This window comes from Paramisgurnus dabryanus, chromosome 14, assembly GCF_030506205.2.
Source record: "Paramisgurnus dabryanus chromosome 14, PD_genome_1.1, whole genome shotgun sequence".
Lineage (NCBI taxonomy): Eukaryota > Metazoa > Chordata > Actinopteri > Cypriniformes > Cobitidae > Paramisgurnus > Paramisgurnus dabryanus.
Genome location: NC_133350.1, coordinates 1,853,408 through 1,873,854, shown reverse-complemented (window position 1 = coordinate 1,873,854; position 20,447 = coordinate 1,853,408). Strand labels below are relative to the sequence as shown.

Sequence of the window (20,447 nt, the reverse complement as noted above, 5' to 3'; positions counted from 1 at the left end):
TCTTTATTAATTACACACACATCTTGATGGAGGAAAAGAGATGAGATTCCATTGAAAATCCATATTCAGGTCAGGGCTGCATTCTCCGAAACTACCTTAACGCTACGTCGTTCTAAAGTTGTACCTTAAGCTGTACCTTATCGCTAATACGTGTTTTCCGAAACGTTCTTAGTTACGTATCACTTCTGTAAGTCGTTCGTTCGGAAGGTTGGTCTGGAGCACTCTTAGCTATACCTTTTCCCACATGACTCCACTAGGGGCTTCATAAAAGCTTACATTGCAGTCTATATAACTAAATATTTGTAAAAAAAAAAAAAAAAAAACACTGTTTAATTAGGCAAATATTTTTATATTTAAAGAATAAACCATTCACATAATTAGACATCATTACATTGATGGTTGTTAGATTTTTAATTATGTTTTCCAAAGGGACATCAACTGTGAACTATTAAATGCTACAGGCAGTGCCGCTGCTAGCCATTTTGGTGCCCTAAGCATAATTCCTTTATAATGCCCCCCACCCCGACCCTGAGAAAAACAACGTTTGTTTTTGCCAGTTTAATTTTTTATTGCCAAACATATAACTTAATAGCAGAAAGTAAATTCTTCACAGCTTTAGCCAACACACACTACACATTTGAAAGTGCAAACTTTTATAGAATAGCAAAACAGAAAATTACCAAACTTAAATTATCAAAATAATCCAGACATGTTTTTCCCAAGTACAATGTCACTTTAAATAAATTACATTAAATAAACATCAATAAGTAAACAAAAATACTCAATATTCTTAAATAAAACAAAGATTCAGAGAACTAAGTGTCACAGTAATGTTTGCTTCATATCATGACGTTTTATATTTATATATATTTAAAGTGATGAATTGTAACATGTGCACTGACTGCTAACGTTAACTTTTACTGAGAAAGTATTAACCACCGGCACGTCAAAATAAACCACAAAATAAACTGCTGCTCAATATCTAAAGAAACGTAGTAAAGAAAGTAACAGCTGCGTCAGTTATTTGTAAAATGCATATGCATAGGTAATGTTTTACAGTAATGTTTCTCAATTTAGCTTGGACTGAAGTTATAAATTATAACAACATAGTTTGCTAAACATTAATATCAGCACAGCAAGTTCGAGGCGCATTACGATTAGCAGCAGCTGCAGCCCCTTATTTAAGAGTGATTAAACATGATGGACTTACCTGCAAGTGATGCACGGGCATCATCCCGCAGTTTCTTCCTTTTTCTTTTTTCCGATCCTGACTCCTGCTGTCTTTTCGGGACCATTTCCAAAAGTTGCCTTTTGACTGTCCGTTTCTCAATCCGAAAGCTGCAGCCTGCGCGAGGTCGCATATGCAGGCTGCATACGTCATCAAGCCTGGTTTATTTCAGTTAACTGAACATTACATTAGCAAGTCATAAGCATATTACAACAATTTACGATTAACTAAGAATAATAGTTAACTTTATAATCGTTAATATTACGAAATAAGAAAGTTTTGATGACGTATGCAGCCTGTAAATGCGACCTCTGTAGGCTGCAGCCTTCGGATTGAGAAACGGCATCTGTCAAACTTCGTCAGGCGCCCGCGCGATCAACCGGCACGGACCATCAAAGGCTGGGGGGCATACTTTCTAGACTAGAGCCATTAAATTATCTCGTTCCCCCTTTTTTAACATATACCTGGATATAAAGGGCCTAATAATATTTCTATAGACTAATGAAATAATTTCAGCATTATAATTTTTTTTCATTAGGCTATTATTTTTGGTGCCCCCTCAGCACGTGATGCCCTACGCACAGCGCGTGATGCGCGTTATGGGAGCGGCGGGGCTGGCTACAGGATTAAGAAACTATTTAAAAAATATATTTTGGGTGATGGAGTTGGTGAAACTGGCAGCTATACAGCGAATCCTATTTCATTTGTGCATTTCATATCCGTTAAATCTTAGTCTACCGGCAAGTATTTTAGCTGCATAAATAAATCGGGTAAAATAAAAAATAAGAAACTAATTAGGATTGTTCATGTTATTTTTAATGTTTTATAACTTTGAGGCAACTGCATGCCATATTCTTTATAAACATTCAAAACAAACTGCGCACTTGCTTATAGTCTCCTAAGGTCAACACAATTTCCACATTAAAACTAATCAAAGCTAAAATCTAAAGTAATCATAATATATATTTATTTATATATATTATATGTTATATTTGAGGTAGACAGACAGGCTCCAGAAATGCGTCCATTAAGCTTTATCCGCATTGTAACGAGGCTGCTTGCGCATCCAGTGTCCAAGCACAATAAACGCGTGAACTAATGAACAACAACAGATTGTTTTTATATATTTTAAGTGTAATGCACAACTAATTACTTGCACGACCCACTTTATTCCCCTGGGCTACGCTCTTATTGGGAACCCCTAATATAATTTATCCTTTCAAGTGAAGGCATAGCGGATGAATTAGAGCAGTTTAAACATGATACGTTTGGAAATAAAGTTGCGGGTTTTGCACGGGTTTGATATAAATTATAGAAGGTTGAATTTAGTTGTTTTTCAATTTGAAATATTTTTAACAGATATTCCTAATAAATTTAACTTGAACTATTTCTAAAATGTTTCTTTAATAAAGAACACCGCTATCTCATAACGCAGCGAAACCTATTACATAAAGTGAATAACTGATTGTCGAGCAATCGATATCAAATTCAGCACCTCCACCATGGACAGTACCCGCTAAGGTCGAACTTAAGAAGGTTTACCTTAAGCAACATCCTAAGGTATAGTTCGGAGAACACACGTAGGAAAGGTATACCTGTAGTTAAGGTGTACCTTTTGAGTCTTCGTAGCGCGCTAAGAGAGAACGTTATCGGAGAACGCACCCCTGACTTGTTGAGAGACTTAGGGCCCTATTTTAACGATCTATGCGCATTGTCTAAAGCGCACAGCGCAACGTCTAAATGGGCGTGTCCGAATCCACTTTTGCTAATTTAACGACGGGAAAAATGTTTTTTGCGCCGAGCGCATGGTCGAAAAGGGTAGGTCCTATTGTAATGGGAGTATTTTGGGCGTAACGTGCAGTAAACCAATGAGAGTCTCAGCTCTCATCCCCTTTAAAAGCCAGTTGCTCTGCGCTATGTCTAATCCCTATTTAGATGACGGACTTTGTAAAATGAAAAACTAAGCGGAGGAAGAAGATCCCCAGTTTAAGATTAATGTTAAATAATTATGTTGTTTTTCCACTTTTATTGAAATTGTTATTTTTTATTAAAACCTTTAAAACCAGTTTTCTTTTAGTCATGGAAGTAAAAAAGCAGGCTTTTAATTGCTTTAAATGTATGGCTATCCAATATCACCAAAAAATTATTTACAAGTATGTAAGATAAGGTTTGTACTCTAAAAATACTTTATTTGTACCAAACAGGAGATAAAGAATTTACAAACGGCTCTCCTCACGTTTCAGCACTTTGGACAGTGTTTTTTTTAGCAAAGAGTTTTTTTAAGCATTACTTAAAAATGTTTCTCATCTCACCATATCCACAGGTACAGAGTAATCATATACAAAAAATCCGTGAGGTAGCATAAAAAAAAACATTTAAAAACAGACGCATTTGTTCAAAGCAAAGCATTTATTTACTTACCAGGCTGCAGGTGAATCAGCTCTTTGTGCCTTCTAACGTCTCATAATTAGTCCTCATTTATGTCCAAGAGACTCAATAATAATCTTTTACATTCAATCCTTTAATCTTTCATATTTAAAAGCATTTTTGTGCTGCTGCGCATTCATGTACCTTGTGATAAGCAAACCCGCGTTGTCCTCTCGTGTATATGCGCATTTTTCTAATGCGCTCTTTAAATAACATAAAACATATTGCACCATTGACTTTAGACTTTAGACCAGGTTTTTGTTGGTCAATGGCGTAGTGTATTTTAGTTGCCTCAAAATAGCAACGCGCCAACAATGCGCCTGAACACACCTCGTTTTCAGACCAGAACGCCCATGGGCGCAAAAGGGGGCGCAAATGCATTTGTTATTTAAACAACGCGGCGCTAAACGTGAAAATTAGGGTGGAAACTAGCGAAAGACACTTGCGTCGCGCATTGCGCTGCATTGCGCCGGGTGTAAGATAGAGCCCTTAGACACAATACTGACATATAACAAATATAAAACTTTTTGGACTCGAGATAATTATTCACATGACAAAGAGGTCTTGAATGTAACAAAATATAAATAACTTTTGTTCTACCAAAAATTTAGTTATGCCTTTCGCCTTTGCAGGGCAGACACAAACTAATGCACCCTTACTTTCAACTATATGTTAACTAATTACTAATAATAGTAAATTTGCAGACTGTTAGGGGAAGTAGTTAAGGCAGTGGTGTCAAACTTGTGCGTATTCATAAAACATATACAGAATGGTAAAAGTCAAAAGAACAAATCCAATCCAGCGAGGAAAGGTTTTCGTGCTGTTTACACAAATGTTTTGCGATGCCCAGATGGGATTAGCACACAGAGCGCATCTATTTCCTCTAATGTCTGATTCATGAACTAATGACTAAATTGAAGCGATTTATTTTAATGAACGACTGATCTATGCAACACTGAACTCATGAGAGGTCTGTCAATCAGTCATTCATTTAGGCTCATTATAGTTGTGAGTAGGTCTCACGGTGTAACCGCAGTTTTTATATAAACTTGACGGGAGGTGTTCTACTGGACCAATCACAGCACTTGCATTCTGTGTAGAAAGGACGCACTGTTAAAAATTTGGCCGGGTGCACTTTAGGGTACGCAGAACCATGCTCAGGCTATGGATAACCTACTTCGTAGCAACGACATAGACCTTACGCACGGCTATAACATGGGTTTACAATATTGCCAAAGCATTATACATAAAAGAAGAAACATACAATAACACAATAGGAACAAACATTAAAGTGGAATTAAGCTGAGGTGCTCTCTCTCTCTCTCTCTCTCTCTCTTTCACACACACACACACACACACACACACACACACGCACACACACACACACACACGCACACACACACACACACACACACACACACACACACACACACACACACACACACACACACACACACACACACACACACACACACACACACACACACACACACACACACACGTTCTGGTTTCCATGTTTTTTGGGGACATTCCATAGACGTAATGCATTTTATTCTGTACAAACTGTATATTCTATTCCCCTTACCTGCCCCATTCCCTAACCCCAACCATCACAGGAAACTGTCTGATACCTTAGATTTTCAAGAAACATCATTCTGTTTGATTTATTAGCTTGTTTCCTCATGGGGACATCAAAATGTCCCCACAAGGTCACAAAAATACTGGTATTCCTATCTTTGTGGGGACAATTGGTCCCCACAACATGATAATTACCAGGTACACACACACACACACACACACACACACACACACACACACACACACACACACACACACACACACACACACACACTCTTGTGTCAACTGGTTGTCTCATGAATTTTTACCTTCAGGGTCTCTGCTGTTGATCACACATTATCAAGTAATGCCTCTCTTTGCCAAATTATCACTCACTTATTGTGTATGCGTTTAGAGTGTTTAACTGTGTTAATGAGTTTACAAAAACGTTTTTATCATCTCTTGGGAATCATGTGAGATTACATAAACCCTTCTAATTTTTAATTATATGGTGCCCTAAACATTAAAAATCACATTATTACTGTGTTTAGTTACACAGAAGGCATTGTGGAAATCAGGTGGAATTGTGTAAAGTAAATATTGGTTTGTGTGTGTTCCGGCGTGGAACCGCTCTGTAGGGGCTACTTTGAGAACTGCAGCATCCGGTCTATAATGCAGAATAGCTACATATAAATTTGACAAGACGAATCTGAGAGCAACAGCACTAAAGATTAGTAGAGAAACAGCACATTTAATTCACTGTACCACATCTGTCAATAAATGAGTGCAAATAGCGTTTCCCAAAACCTGTCACTGACTATTTAAACATAACAACATGGCCCTAACCCTAATCCTGACTGGACAATACCCATTGGTCCCAGAAAACAGCACAGGCTATGAAAAATCACTGACTTACTTTTTTAGCCCAAAATTACACCCTCAGTTCAGGGACCAATCATCCACCAATTGATGGTAAACCTCTCACAAACATTTACACTATCCTCGGAACAACACAAACTCCTAAATAGAGGCCTGTCATTCATTCCATCCCATTTAATAAAACCACACAATCAGAAAGGCTTGTTGGCAGATCTCACCCAATTCCACAAATGAATACAAGGGTGGATTTTTTTTTTCAAAAACAAGCCAAATATCTCACAAGGGAACACACCCCAAGACCCAGAAGATTTAATCTTAGATTTAATCCACAAACCGAAAGAAAAGTGGCCCACCCCAATAATGCCCCCAGACCAACCAATTGTTTCAGATTGCGGAAGCGAGAATTACAGAATAGTAGAATTAATTGACTTTTACCTAAACAACCTCTCTACTAGACACCCCAGTTATATTATTATTATGCATTTTATTTAATGGCGCCTTTCAAGACAATCAAGGACACTGTACAATAGAAAATAAGTACATCAAATTACAATCATTGAAACATTTATACAATAGAATAATATCTGATAGATAGGAAGGTGCAAGATAATTAAGTGATTTGAAGGTGAGGACAAGTAGTTTAAACTCAACACAGTATTTTATCGGGAGCCACTGTAGTTTTTTTTTAATACAGGGGTAATGTGATCAGTTAAAGAGGATCTATTGATAATACGCGCGGCTGTGTTCTGAAACAGTTGGAGTTTATTTGTAAGTTTCGCAGGTAGACCATGTAATAATGAATTACAAAAGTTGAGTCGTCAGGTGACTAAGGCATGGATCAAAGTCACTGTACTCTCCACCGAGAGAGCAGGACGAAGACAATTAATATTACGGAGATGAAAATATGCCGAGCGGACCATATTGTTTATGTGAGCCTCAAAGGACAGAGTACTATCAAAAATGACACCTAATGTTTTGAATCGCACAGAAACCGGAACCAGTGAGCCATCAAAAGTCAATGAGTTGCATTTGTTCTTTGCCAGGTTAGCTTTTGAGCCAGTTAGAAGAATTTCTGTTTTGTCACGGTTTAATAAGTTTAAAAAGATAGAAGTAAACCACCATTTAATCTCAGTGATACAATGTGAGATTGTAGCTGTGGGAAAGTTGGAATTACTTTGAGAGGAAAAATAAAGCTGGGGGTCATCAGCATAAACAGTGAAACTTAATTCCATATTTCCCAAAGATGTTACCAAGAGGCAAGAGATATATAATAAATAAAATAGGATCAAGGACTAAACCCTGAGGAACCCCAGTAGCAACACAACAGGACTTCGAGGTATATTGTTTTATTTATACAAATTGAGTATGTTCAGTTAAATATGAGCGGAACCATGACAGAGCGGTGCCTGTGATTCCAATAGTCTGTCAAATCAAGTAAGATAAGTATAGATAGAAGCCCTGCATCCGCCGCAACCAGCAAGTCATTAGAGATTTTAACTAGTGCAGTCTCAACATTGTGAAGAGAGGGGAAAGCCAGACTGAAACTCTGAAACTCACTGCAGAGGTAAAAGACCATGCAACTGCAGTGCCAATCTGCTGATGGATGTTTTTTTCTTTTTTCAGTCCTAGTTCAAAGTGGAGCAAGGCAGTCTAAGATCCTCAGAAGACCAGAATTATTTTGCAAGACTAAGTTGTCAGCAGTCAAATCACAAACAAAGCCAGATAAAGTTCCTACTGCATTCAAATTTGTTATGTCTATGTTTTTTATATCCTGGAAAGCAATATGACGGGGAGAGTTACACTTAGAGACTGGTACCTGAGCTTTAAAAGATATAAGCATATGGTCCGACAGAGTCATATTGGTAACTATACAATTACAGGGTATTTAGCCTGAACAACACACAAGATCGAACCTTTTATATGAGTTGGAACATCAATAAATTGCTTAATGCCGAAACTGTCGAGACAAAGCAGAAAATCCTGCGCAGTTTTACTGGTTATGTGATCAACATGAATATTAAAATCACCTACTAAAATAAGATTGACAATGAGCAGAGATGTGTTAAGAGAGTATAAAAACTCAGGAGGGCGATATACAGTCACAAGAATCAATGAAATGTGCCCTTAAATTTGCATGGCAAGTACCTCAAAAGAGGTATATTCAGCTAGAGTTTTACATTTAGTCATTTAGCAGACGCTTTTGTCCAAAGCGACTTGCAAGGTAAACAATTGAAGCAATTATAGCAACACAAGAATGTTATGGAGTTAAACATAAGACTTTCCACTTCTCTTTATAAAGTATAGCAAGACCACCTTCACGGGCAGTAACACGGGGTTTACAATTGTAAACATAGCCGGGGGAACAGAGTCATTAAGAGTTGAGAAGTCATTTTTTTGTTGCCATGTCTTAGTCAAACAGAAGAAATCTAATTTAAGATCTGAGAGTAAGTCATACACTTTTCTTTATTGGAAAGAGAACGAGTATTCCATAACCCAAAATTAAGAACAGTCTTACCAGCAGATGTACCCGTAGATTTTGGTAACTTTCTTAACAGCGTAGGATTAACCGTCCGGAGTGGTCTCCTCATGGAACGACGACCAGTGGACCAAATAGATTTTATTCCATTTGTGAGATCAGTATTGGTGCTTTGTCGAGATCCCCGATGTATATACTTGCGTCATGGCTGATAAATAATGTCTTGATGGAGATGCAGGGCCGGGGGCAGTTCAGAAAAATTTAACCTTCGCTGAAGTAAGTCCACTGCCAAGTATTGAAAGGCTGAAGACACAGGGTGTAAAACAGCGCTGATTTTAATCCAAACAAACACGAGCCGTAGTGGAAGTTCTTTAAGCCTCATCCTCAACAAGCGTACAGAAACGCCATCTCTGGAAGAGCACAGCCTTGGATTTCAAATGAGCAAAGTTAATGCCACAGCGTGTTATAGAATGCCAGGTGAACTGAACTAATAATAATAAGTAGTAGTTTAAATAGTTAAAATAGCACCAAGACAGATAAAATCCAGTTAACAATTCATAAAATACAGATGTCCACTCCGGAAGTGAGTTATATTAAAGAGCACCAATAGTCCGATTTACGATTTTACATTTCCTTTTGTGTGTAAGTGTGTATTAGTTCATATTAACGATATGCAAAAGGTACAAATCCCAAAGTAAACGATGATGCAAGTTTTCGTCTCAGCCTGTAAGTTAACTCCTATCCACATTTCCGGCTGAGTTATTCAGGGCAATCACATCGTACAGGTTAGCTGGTCAATCAGGGACAGTTTTGTACAAAATCTGTGCATTTCAGGAAGACAAGGAAATCTGGAACAACTAAAATGTACGGTACTGTATGTGGAAAATAATGTGTTTTTTAACCACAAAACCCGTATTTACATTGTATTATACCAAATTCACAAAATAACGTTGTTTTCAGCAAAGAAATAGGTGCTCTTTAAAGACACTTATGAATTTGTAGAAAAAGTAAAATCCCTAACAGTACCACAAAAAACAATTATCTTTTCTTTGGATGTAGACAGTTTGAATACAAACATAGAAACCCCCTTGGGGCTAAAGGCAATTCGTAAGATATCGCGATGAGACTAGGCCGGATGACGCACTTTTAGAACTTCTGAAACTTAGTCTAAACAGAAGTGATTTTGAATTGGGGGGGAAACCATTTCTTACAGATCAAGGGAACAGGCATGGGCAAAAAAAATTCCCAGCGTACGCTTTACATGGCACAATGAAAAGAGGCAGTATTCCCCAAATGCAAAATTACTTCCTACTGCTACTTACGATACCTAGACAATATATGGTAAATGGACTGCATTTATATAGCCCTTTTAACAGACCTATGGCCATCTAAAGCGCTTTACAAGTTTAGCCTCTCATTCACCCATTCACTCACACATTCATACACCGATGGCGGTATCAGCCATGCAAGGCGCCAGCTAGCTCGTCGGGAGCAGCTGGGGTTAGGTGTCTTGCTCAAGGACACCTCGACACTTGGTCCGGTGGAACCGGGGATTGAACCACCAACATAACAAGCAGGAATTTGAGGAATTCAGATTTGAAACACTCACCATAAATCTATAAAGATTAAATCAGTAACCAACCACCAATCAATAGACTTTCTGGACACCGCAGTATACAAAGGCCAATACTTGCAAGTCACTAATAAACTAGATCTCAAAGTCTTTAAAAAAATGTAAAAAAAAAACAAGAAACATGCCCTTCTGCATTGACCACACCTACAGGGGTATAATACGTGCTCAGTTACTTTGTTGTTATTTTAGAATTAAGGAATTATTTTGAATTAAGGAAATTCTTTCCGTGTAAGCCTTGTCTTTAAATATACTTAATTTAGTAACCTTAACTAATTATTTTTCTTAACACACTTGGAAATATATTTTCTTGTTTAAAGCATAAACTCAGCGTAATATTTTGGTTAATTTAGCTTGTCAGTTAAACGTGTCTTGATTCAAGACTTTTTATATTTGTACTCGAAAAAAAGACTAAATACTAGGGATGTAACGGTATTATAAATTTCGTTGTATTGCGGTATAAAATTTTCCTGGTAAAACCGTGGTCATGTGATTCCATAAAACATTAGGTCTTCCGGGCAACACGTGTAGTTTTTTTCCGGCCAAGTGCAGCGAGTGGAGGGACGCGGGAACTACAATTCCCATAATCCCATGCGTGCCACTCTGATGCCTCTCTACAAGTGGAGCGACAATGATGGAAGCAAAAGAAACGCAGATTTTAAATCTGATGTGTGGAAAAAGTTTGCGTTCGCTGTGACAAGAAACGAGAAAGGACAAAATGTGATGGCCATACAAAAAACGAGTGTGAGTAAATCCGTGAATTAGGAGAGTGTGTGTGCCGTTTCTCAATTAGAAAGCAGCCTCCTTAAGTCGCATATGCAAGCTGCATCCGCCATTACACGCCTGGTGTATTTAAGTTAACTGAGTATTACATTTGCAAGTCATAAGCGTGTTACAACAATATACGATTAAATAGGAATAATTATCAACTTGAAAAATGTTAATATTCTGAAATAAGACGGACTTCATGACGTATGCAGCCTACAAATGCGACCTATGGAGGCTGCAGACTTCCGATTGGGAAACGCACCCCTGCATTGAGTGAGCTGACCTCAGCTCTAGGTCCAGCTACAATAAGTAAGCTGCTATTTACTGGGTTGTTTTTGTTTTCAGGAATTGACCCGCTTAAAACCCATCATCTTTTCTTGATTCTTCAATCACAACTGTTGCTTTCATAGGAGTATCAAGCATTAGCATTAATAATAATAATAATAATAATAATAATAAAAACTAGGTCAATTGAGGGAGTGACTCAATTCTTAAAACCTGACTGATTGGGAGTTGTTTAAAGTTGACAAACTAAACTGAAACTTTATTTTGTATTTTATTACATGGTCTAATTATTTTTGTCCTTTTTATGAAAATTGTAAACACTACACTACACTAAACTTTGTACATTGTAATGTTCAGTCTTGTTAATAAACATGTATGGCAGTTTTTCCAAGTCTTCATTTGTTTTTTCCTTCCTGTAAATGTTTCAATAATTACCGTACCGTGGGCATCCTACCGAAATACTACCGTACCGTGAATTGTTGATACCGTTACATCTCTACTAAATACAAAGAAAAAGTCATGTTTTTTACACGTGCAGTATGTTGTCATTTATGAATAAATACTGTCCTCTTTTGGCCATTTTGGTGTTGGAGGTAATACTTATGTCAGGATCCTGTCAGGATCTTGTCTTGTATTACATCTAGTTCATTGTGACAGGGTTCTGACAGTACCATGTTTTGTGTGGGAACACGTGGCTATGGATTATTTATTATCAGGCCACGTGTTTTCCTTGTCCCGTCACTTTTTACCCGATCCCTTACCTGTTTTTAATTTTCACCTGTTCCCCTCATTAGTTCTCCCATTTAAAGTCCTTGTGTTTGCTGCACGTTCATTTTGTTATATTGTGTCCATGACTTGTGTCTATGCCCGTTGTACATCTTGCTGTTAGTTGTTAGTCCAGCGTACTCCTAGTCTAGTCTGTTATTGTTATTTGTAAGGTCATATTTGTTTAATGTCAAGTTTAGTGTTGATCCTGTTTTGTTTTGCCCCCTCGTGGGTTTTGTTTTCCCTTTTTCTTAATAAAATTCCTGTTTTTTTATCATCCCCCATCTGCGTTTGGGTTCATCTGCCCCCAAATCCTCACAACTTATTTCTAATATCACTTTCTTGTTTGTTTTCAGCCTGTTTTATGGGTGTTTTTCAGACACAAAAAGCCACATTTAAACCTATTCCATCTCCTAACTTTTTAATATCTGCTGCAGCAGGCTGTGAGATTGGCGTGACTCTGACACAGTATCACCCTCATTACTGTGAAAACAATGTGTAATTAAAGTAATCAGAATTAATGATCGTTCCCTGCACATCTGCTTAATTATAAGTTTGTAAAATCCATCCACATCTGAATCCAGTCTGATTTTTGTTCTGGTGTCTTCGTTGACCATGCATTGGTTTGCAGATGTCCACATAATTTAAAGATTTTTTTTTTTTGATTTTGGGACTTGGGGTTTATTTTCGTAATGATAGCAATTGGGTATTTGAAACTCGCTTGAAAATGCATCAAATCAAAGTTTAAAACAAACAGGAAAAACGACAAAAATGTATCACATCCTCTTGCTTTCAGAACTTTTTCTTGACATGGCTCTTTGCTATCTCACAGAACCAGAAGTAGCCCCTCTCCCAGTTACCTGGAATAAAGCATCCGGCCACACGCATGTGCTTAATGCCTTAATAAGGGTTGTGGAAGCCTGCGAAGTTTGGCAATCATACAGAAAGCATTTCCCTTCACACAAGTGTAAAATTCACACTAGTGTAAAATTCTAAACTATCTAGAAATGAAGTGACAAGCATGCAATGCATACTTGAAATGTGACCTCTGCATTTAATCCATCCTTAGTGAGTAGTAAACACACACACTGCAAGTCGTGAACACACACACACCCGGAGCAGTGGGCGCCTATCTCAGCACCCCAAGGGCACCACAATTGTAGCCTCGAACTGGCAACTCTCGGGTTATAAGCTCGACGGTATAACCACTAGGCTACAATGGCCCCTCTAATTTTTACCCCATCTAGTTTTCTGAAACTTACCAAAACAAGCACATGCATATAGGGCTGCATAACGATTAATCGCGATTAATCGTTTGCAGAATAAAAGGTTTTGTTTACATCATATATGTGTGTGTACTGTGTATAATAATTATGTATAAATAAATATACACACATGCATGTATAATTTTAAGAAAAAAATATTTATAGATTAAATATTTATATATAATATAAATTATATATAAATATAAAAATTTATATACACATGTAAATACGCCTTAAATACCTACATGCAAGTGTATTTATTTATGCATAATTATTATACACAGTACACACGCATATATGATGTAAACAAAAACTTTTATTCTGCAAACGATTAATCGCGATTAATCGTTATGCAGCCCTACATGCATATTTCATCAAACTGACTCCATCTTAACGGCCTTTGAAGCACACAGCTGCCATGTTCACAATGAACAAAGTGTTCAGAAAGAAACAGATGGAGAGAACCTGTTTGAAAACAGCTGAGTAGATGCAAAGAGACAGTGGACACTAGCACTAAATCGTATATAAACAGTATGTCATCTGAGTTTTTCTGCTACGTGCAGGTGGTGGTGACAAACAAAATTGTACCTTGTCCTCAACAAAAATTATCCATGTCCTTAAGAATGCTGGTACATATCCATTAATCTGCTGATCAAACCCTCGTGTTTACAAGCTTTTCATGTTTTCATGAATCATAAATTATTTCATAGTGAAAGACTCATAAAAACTTCAGTAATGACGTTCTCTTGGTTGAGAACTTGCATGTCAAACAGAGAAAAGCAACTGACTCTGTGTGTACATACATGTATGCAGATGGTTCACATCTAGAACACACATTAGAACATTTAGCATGAACTAGTACACCTACCACAATCCAGTGGTGAGAACCACGGCTGTAGTTTAACAGGTAGAGTACAGCATTAATTAACAGTGCAAGAGGTTGTAGGTTCTTTTCCCATGGATCACCCATACCAATTAAATCTATAGGCTGAATGCACTGTCATTTTGGATGAAAGCATTTACCAAATGCATGTGTATAAATTTACTCTGCACACGAGTCCCTTTGTCAAGCTTAGAAAATGTGATTGCTATTTCAACAAGTTTAGCTGTCACAATTTAAGCAAAAAATAAGTGTTTTCAGTTTATTTTTATGGAAGCAAGGTGGATTATGAGATTGGTGAGTGGCAATTTTTTGTACTGCTTCAGTTTGTGTTTAATTTTAATTTATCAGTCAAGACTGCATGTGTAAAAGGGACTATGGTTGTTAGAGCAAAATTGTGAGATCCATATATAGCCGTGGTCGTGTTTTTAAAATCAGAAGCATCGGTGAATGAGGTGACTGTGAGCGGTGTGTGGGTGAAAGAAACCTATGTTCCGGTAACCCCGCTTTCTGCACCAGCAACTAAAGTCACGATTTCTAATGTCCCACCATTTATATGCAATGAGGCCATTTTAAATGAACTTAAGAGATTCGGCAAGATCGCAAGTCCTGTTAAAGCGGTTCCCCTGCGATGTAAAAACGCTGCGTTAAAGCACGTTCTTTCCTTTAGACGCCAGGTATTTATGTTTTTAAACTCCCCTGAGCGGACTTTGGATGTCTCTTTCCGTGTCACTTATGAAGAGAGCTCATTCATGATTTATGCCAGTACCGATAGCATGAGATGTTTCGAATGCGGTGACGTTTTACATGCCCGCATAAGGATGAACAACGCGCACCCACATCTGGTGCGGATACGAATCACACAAAGGCACAGAGGTCAGAGCAGCAGGCTGAAAGAGCTTCAAATGATGTGAATGTGCAACAGGAGGTTAGTGAAACCATTGATACTCTTGGCAGTGTGGAGGAAGCTGAATGTAGCAGGCCTACTGTTATAAATAAGGATGTGAACGAGTGTGATGATAGTGAACAGAATGATATTCAAAGTGATGTTGAAGATGTGTGTGAGGATAGTGTCACAGGGCAGGCAGGTGTTTAAGAGGAGAACATGGCTGATGAGATGGAAGGGTTATCACAGTACACTGATGATGGTTTAAGAGACGATGAGCAATGGTCTGATGTTTCAAAAGTGGATGATGATTTGTACACTCTTGAGCAAATCAATTCATTCCTTGATAAAACTAAAGGTAGAGCTGGTGTTGATGTTTGTGATTATTTTCCTGATGTGGAAAAGTTTGTCTCCTCTGTTATGATGGCTAGGAAAATGAGTAGTTATGATGAGCTTTCACAACAAAAGCGTTTTCGCCTCAAAAAGCATTTAACTGTTATTAGAGCTGGAAGAAAACTAGCAAAAGCAAGGGGAAAGACCAAATAATTAAGATGGATGTTTTTCTCTTTTTTTCTGTACTGTTTTCTCTTTCTCTCTCTCCCCCTTATGGAAGTATTGAGGGTGGGATCCTTAAATATTAATGGATTAAGGGTGGAAAAAAAAGAGGCTTATTGTTAGATTTCATACAATTAAAGGGCCCGAATGTTGTCTTTTTACAAGAGACCCACAGCAATTATGATAATGAAGCTGATTGGGGTTTATTGTGGAAAGGGGAGAGAGTGCTTAGTCATGGAACTAATGTCAGTGCTGGTGTGGCTGTACTCTTTTCTCCTAATATAAAAGTTAAAATCTTAAAAAAAAGTGAAATAGATCCTGGGAGGCTGATGGCTGTTAGAGCTGAAATCAATAATTTCTCTTTTGTGTTTATCAACATATACGCCCCTAATATTGGAGCAGACAGACTACAGCTCTTTGCCAAACTAGAACAGTTTTTAAAGTTACAGCAAGCTGGTGATTTTATTATATTAGGAGGAGACTGGAATTGCACTCTTGATTTTGTACAAGACAGAAATGGTGATGAGCCTCATATGCAGTCAGCTTCTTGTCTGACCAGAGTCATAAAAAGTTTTAATCTCTCAGATATATGGAGAGAGATTAATCCTTCTACAAAGCAGTATACCTGGGTCCAAATGAGCAATGATAGGATCTTTGGGGCACGTTTGGATAGGTTTTATACATCTCAAAACATGAGAAATAGAGTGGTCAATGCATCTATCTTTCCTGCATCTTTTTCCGATCATAAATTTATCACGTTTGAATGTGCATTGGTGAACAGAACCCATAAAAGCTATTACTGGCATTTTAATAATAAGCTGTTGGAAGACAAATACTTTTGTGAAAATTTTAAGTCTTTTTGGGAAACTTGGAAAAGTGAAAAGTGCCTTTACGAAAATATTATTCAATGGTGGGAAATCGGTAAAGTGCACATAAAGACTTATTGCCAACAGTATAAAGCTTATTCCTCCTTGGTTTTAAAAAATACAGTAGAGCTGCTGGAAAAGGAAATCCTTGATATTGAAAAAAAGTATGTTTGTAAATGATGCGGGACAGTTGCATGAACTTTGGACTAAAAAAAAGAACCAGCTCAGCTCCATCTTGAATGAAAAAGTTAAAGGAGCTCTTGTAAGGAGCCGCTTCTTAAACATTAAAGACATGGATGGCCCAACTTCTTTCTTTTTAAATTTGGAACGCAAAGCAGGACAGGAGAAACAAATGCACTGTTTAAAAAACAGTGATGGACAAGAAACGTCAGATCCTGTGGTAATGCGCAGACTTGCTGTTGATTTTTATTCTGATCTATTTGCTGCTGAAGCCATAGATGAACAATCTAAGGATGAACTGTTACAGGACCTCCCTGTTTTAACTTTGAAACAAAAACAATTTTTGGAGACTGATTTAACATTTGAGGAAGTCACTGCTGCTGTAAGGGGTCTTTCTTCAGGAAAAGTACCAGGGCTGGATGGGTTAACTGCTGAGTTTTATAAAAAGTTTTGGTTTTTAATAGGACCTGACTATTTTGAAGTACTTAAGCAATGTATTGATGAGATGTCTCTTCCTTTAAGTTGTCAACGGGCTGTTTTAACACTTTTACCAAAAAAAGGTGATTTAACCCTTTTAAAAAACTGGAGGCCCATCGCAATTTTGTGTTTTGAATACAAAGTTTTGTAAAAATGTTTGGCGAATAGATTGAATAATGTACTGCATACAATCATTCATAAAGACCAGTCTTATTGTGTGAAAGAGAGATGTATTTTAGATAATTTACATTTAGTTCGGGATATTTTTGATTTTGCTTTCAATAACAACATTAGCCTGGGTTTTTTATCATTAGACCAAGAAAAGGCGTTTGATCGTGTCGACCATGTTTTTCTTTTTGAAACTTTTAAGGCTTTTGGTTTTGGAGACAAGTTTATTTCTTTGATAAGACTGCTGTACAATGACGCCACGTGTATGATTAAAATTGCTGGTGGCCTAAGTGTCCCTGTTAAGGTTAACAGAGGTATACGACAGGGTTGCCCTTTATCTGGTCAACTTTACAGCATAGTCATAGAGCCTCTGCTTTGCAAGTTTAGAAAGCACCTAACAGGCTTAAGGGTTAGTGAACTGGAGTTTCAAGAACCAATTAAGCTTTCAGCATATGCTGATGATGTCACCGTTTTAATAAAAAATCAAAATGATGTCCATCTTTTAGAAGAGGCTTTGGTGTGTTATGGCAATGCTTTATGGTGTGGTCAGATTTGCCATGGTCCTTCACTTCCAGGTGGTCTACAATGGGGCAAAGCGGGTTTTAAATATCTAGGGGTGTTTTTAGGCACAGAAGATTATAGGAGACAAAACTGGGTGGGACTAGTGGAGAAAGTGTGTGCGAGGTTGTCTCACTGGAAATGGTTGCTACCCCAGCTGTCCTACAGGGGGAGAGTCTTAATCTGCAATAACCTGGTAGCCTCATCTTTCTGGCACAAAATGACGATTTTAGAGCCTCCCGAAGACCTGGTGAGGAAAATTCAACAGCAATTGGTGGACTTCTTCTGGCTTAAGGCACCTGTCCTGTACCTGCCTACTCAGGAAGGGGGACAAGGACTTGTAGACATTAATTCCAGAATTAAAGCCTTCAGACTCCAGACTGTTCAGAGACTTTTATACGGGGAGGATGTATCCTGGGCTGAAGTAGCCTGTGCCCTTCTGAGGAGAACTGGTAACATGGGATTAGACCGTCACCTTTTTCTCATGGATTCTAACAAGATGAATCTGACTGGAATAACGCCTTTCTACAGGACATTACTAAGAGCTTGGTCCCCTTTCAAGATTTCCAGAAATTTTAATAGCACACAGAGGCTTTGGCTAAGGGAAGAACCTCTGCCTTTAACTCCACAATGGACTTAGATATCCTCAAGTCTGAATCATTCATTAAAGCCTTGTGGTCTGCTAAGATCACCAAAGTTGGACACTTAATCGGCGAAGAAGGATGGATATCTGCAGAAACCTTGGCCCATAAACTGGGTATAAGGTCAGTTCGAGTGGCAGAGAAACTGCTAACTCAAGTACGTAAGTCCTTACCACTGGATTTTAGACTTTCTCTGGAAACATCTGATGTGGACAGTTCTCCTTTCCCAGAAATACGTTTTTGTTTTGACACTGGAGAATGGCAGGAAATGGAGGGTAAATTACTCTCTTTTAGAACCCCTGAACTGAACTGTTTTGGTGACGTAGGAAAGAAGGCTCTTTATGTGCTGTGTGTTAAGGTGACACATTTTCACACTCTTGGAAACGTGAAGGAGTCTAAATGGCAGGAGATTTTTGGAATTGGCGCCTCCCCTAAAGGCTGCTGGAGGACCTTGTACAAACCCCCTATTGAGAAAAGGTCTGGAGACCTTCAATGGAGGATAGTGCATGGTATATTAGCTACAAACAGACACAGAGCACACCTGGATCCACTAGTAGGGGAAGAGTGTTCTTTTTGTGGGCTACAAGAAACAATTTTTCATTTGTTTCTTAACTGTTTGAGACTCCAGCCACTGTTTTATTTATTAGAACAGTATTGTCAGTCTCTGGGGGAGGTTTTTACTCCTACATGTTTTATCTATTGTCCCAAGTACAAAAGAAGCAGCATGCCAGTTCACGTTGTAATCAACTTTGTGTTTGGTCAGGCAAAAATGGCAATTTGGGTATCTCGGAAAAGAAAACTCCTTGGCACAGGATTAACTGATATTATTCAGATCTTTAGGGGATTATTGAAATCTCGTATCAATATAGAGTATGCCTATTAATATATAAATCAATGTGTTTGTGAAATTGACTCTGATGGCTGCTTACATATTAATGTTTAAAGTGATGCATGTATTTTAATCTTTTTTCTTAAGAGGTGGGTATATTTTTTTTTTCTCTGTTTGTTTTTTCTTTTTCTTTTTTTTCTTTTCCCTATCTTCCTCCTTTTTAAATGCTGTGTTTTGATTAGAGTTTGATGTTTTTTCTAATACTGTTTATAAATAAAGAGATTATAAAGTCTCTCTCTCTCTCTCTCTCTCTCTCTCTCTCTCTCTCTCTCTCTCTCTCTCTCTCCCTCTCTCCCTTCCTCTGAAAAAGCATTACAGTCAAGCTCTCTCTCTCTCTCTCTCTCTCTCTCTCTCCCTCTCTCTCTCTCTCTCTCTCTCATAATATAAATCTGCAGTGGTTTAGTGATGATAACCATTTTTTACTGCTTTCGTAGACAGATGGACACACAAATAGTTACTTTTTTCTTGATTTTGTTGTTGTTTTTCCATCCAGCACCGTTGACTGACAGACCACCTAAAATCCTGTACCCTACTGAAAATCAAATGAACATTGTGGAGATGCAGTTAGGTAAGAACGCTGGGCTTTTCTTCACAATAAGGGCTGGATTTACTACAGTGGTTCATTTTTTGAAATGTTATAATGACTAAAAAGTAATAACAGTGAAAATGTGTGAATCTGTGTATTTTTTGTATTTCTTCTGTGTATTACAAGTTGTGTATATGATGTATGTATATGATGTGTCGATGTAAGGTGTGGGTAAGTTCTGGATGTGACATTGAATACCTGTTTAATGTTTTAGAAAGACACTTGAGCTTTAACAGTATGTTATGCAGTTCAAGGACTGTGACAACGAAGCTCACTGAACTAAACAATTAAGAATAAGGAATAGGTGTGTTCGACTTCATGCGGCACTGCGCAGACCAATCGACAGCTGACTTGAAGCAGTGCATGCCGGTTAGTAATTTTGGTTACATTTTATTTTGATACTCCACTTTTTATACATTCTACTAACTATAAATAACTTTGCAACTACAAGTCAACTAACTTTCAATAATATGCAACTATA

At 37.8% G+C, this 20,447-nt stretch overlaps 1 protein-coding gene across 3 annotated transcripts in view; it reads left to right on the top strand.

Annotated features, from left to right (window-relative positions):
* The window catches only part of il1rapl1b (interleukin 1 receptor accessory protein-like 1b), a 172,925-nt gene that overhangs the window by 82,434 nt on the left and 70,044 nt on the right, over positions 1–20,447 (top strand). For all 3 annotated transcript variants that reach the window (XM_065259326.2, XM_065259325.2, XM_065259324.2), the window contains exon 6: positions 19,874–19,948. In XM_065259326.2, the coding sequence (XP_065115398.1) occupies positions 19,874–19,948 (75 nt within the window). The remainder of the gene's footprint in view (positions 1–19,873; positions 19,949–20,447) is intronic.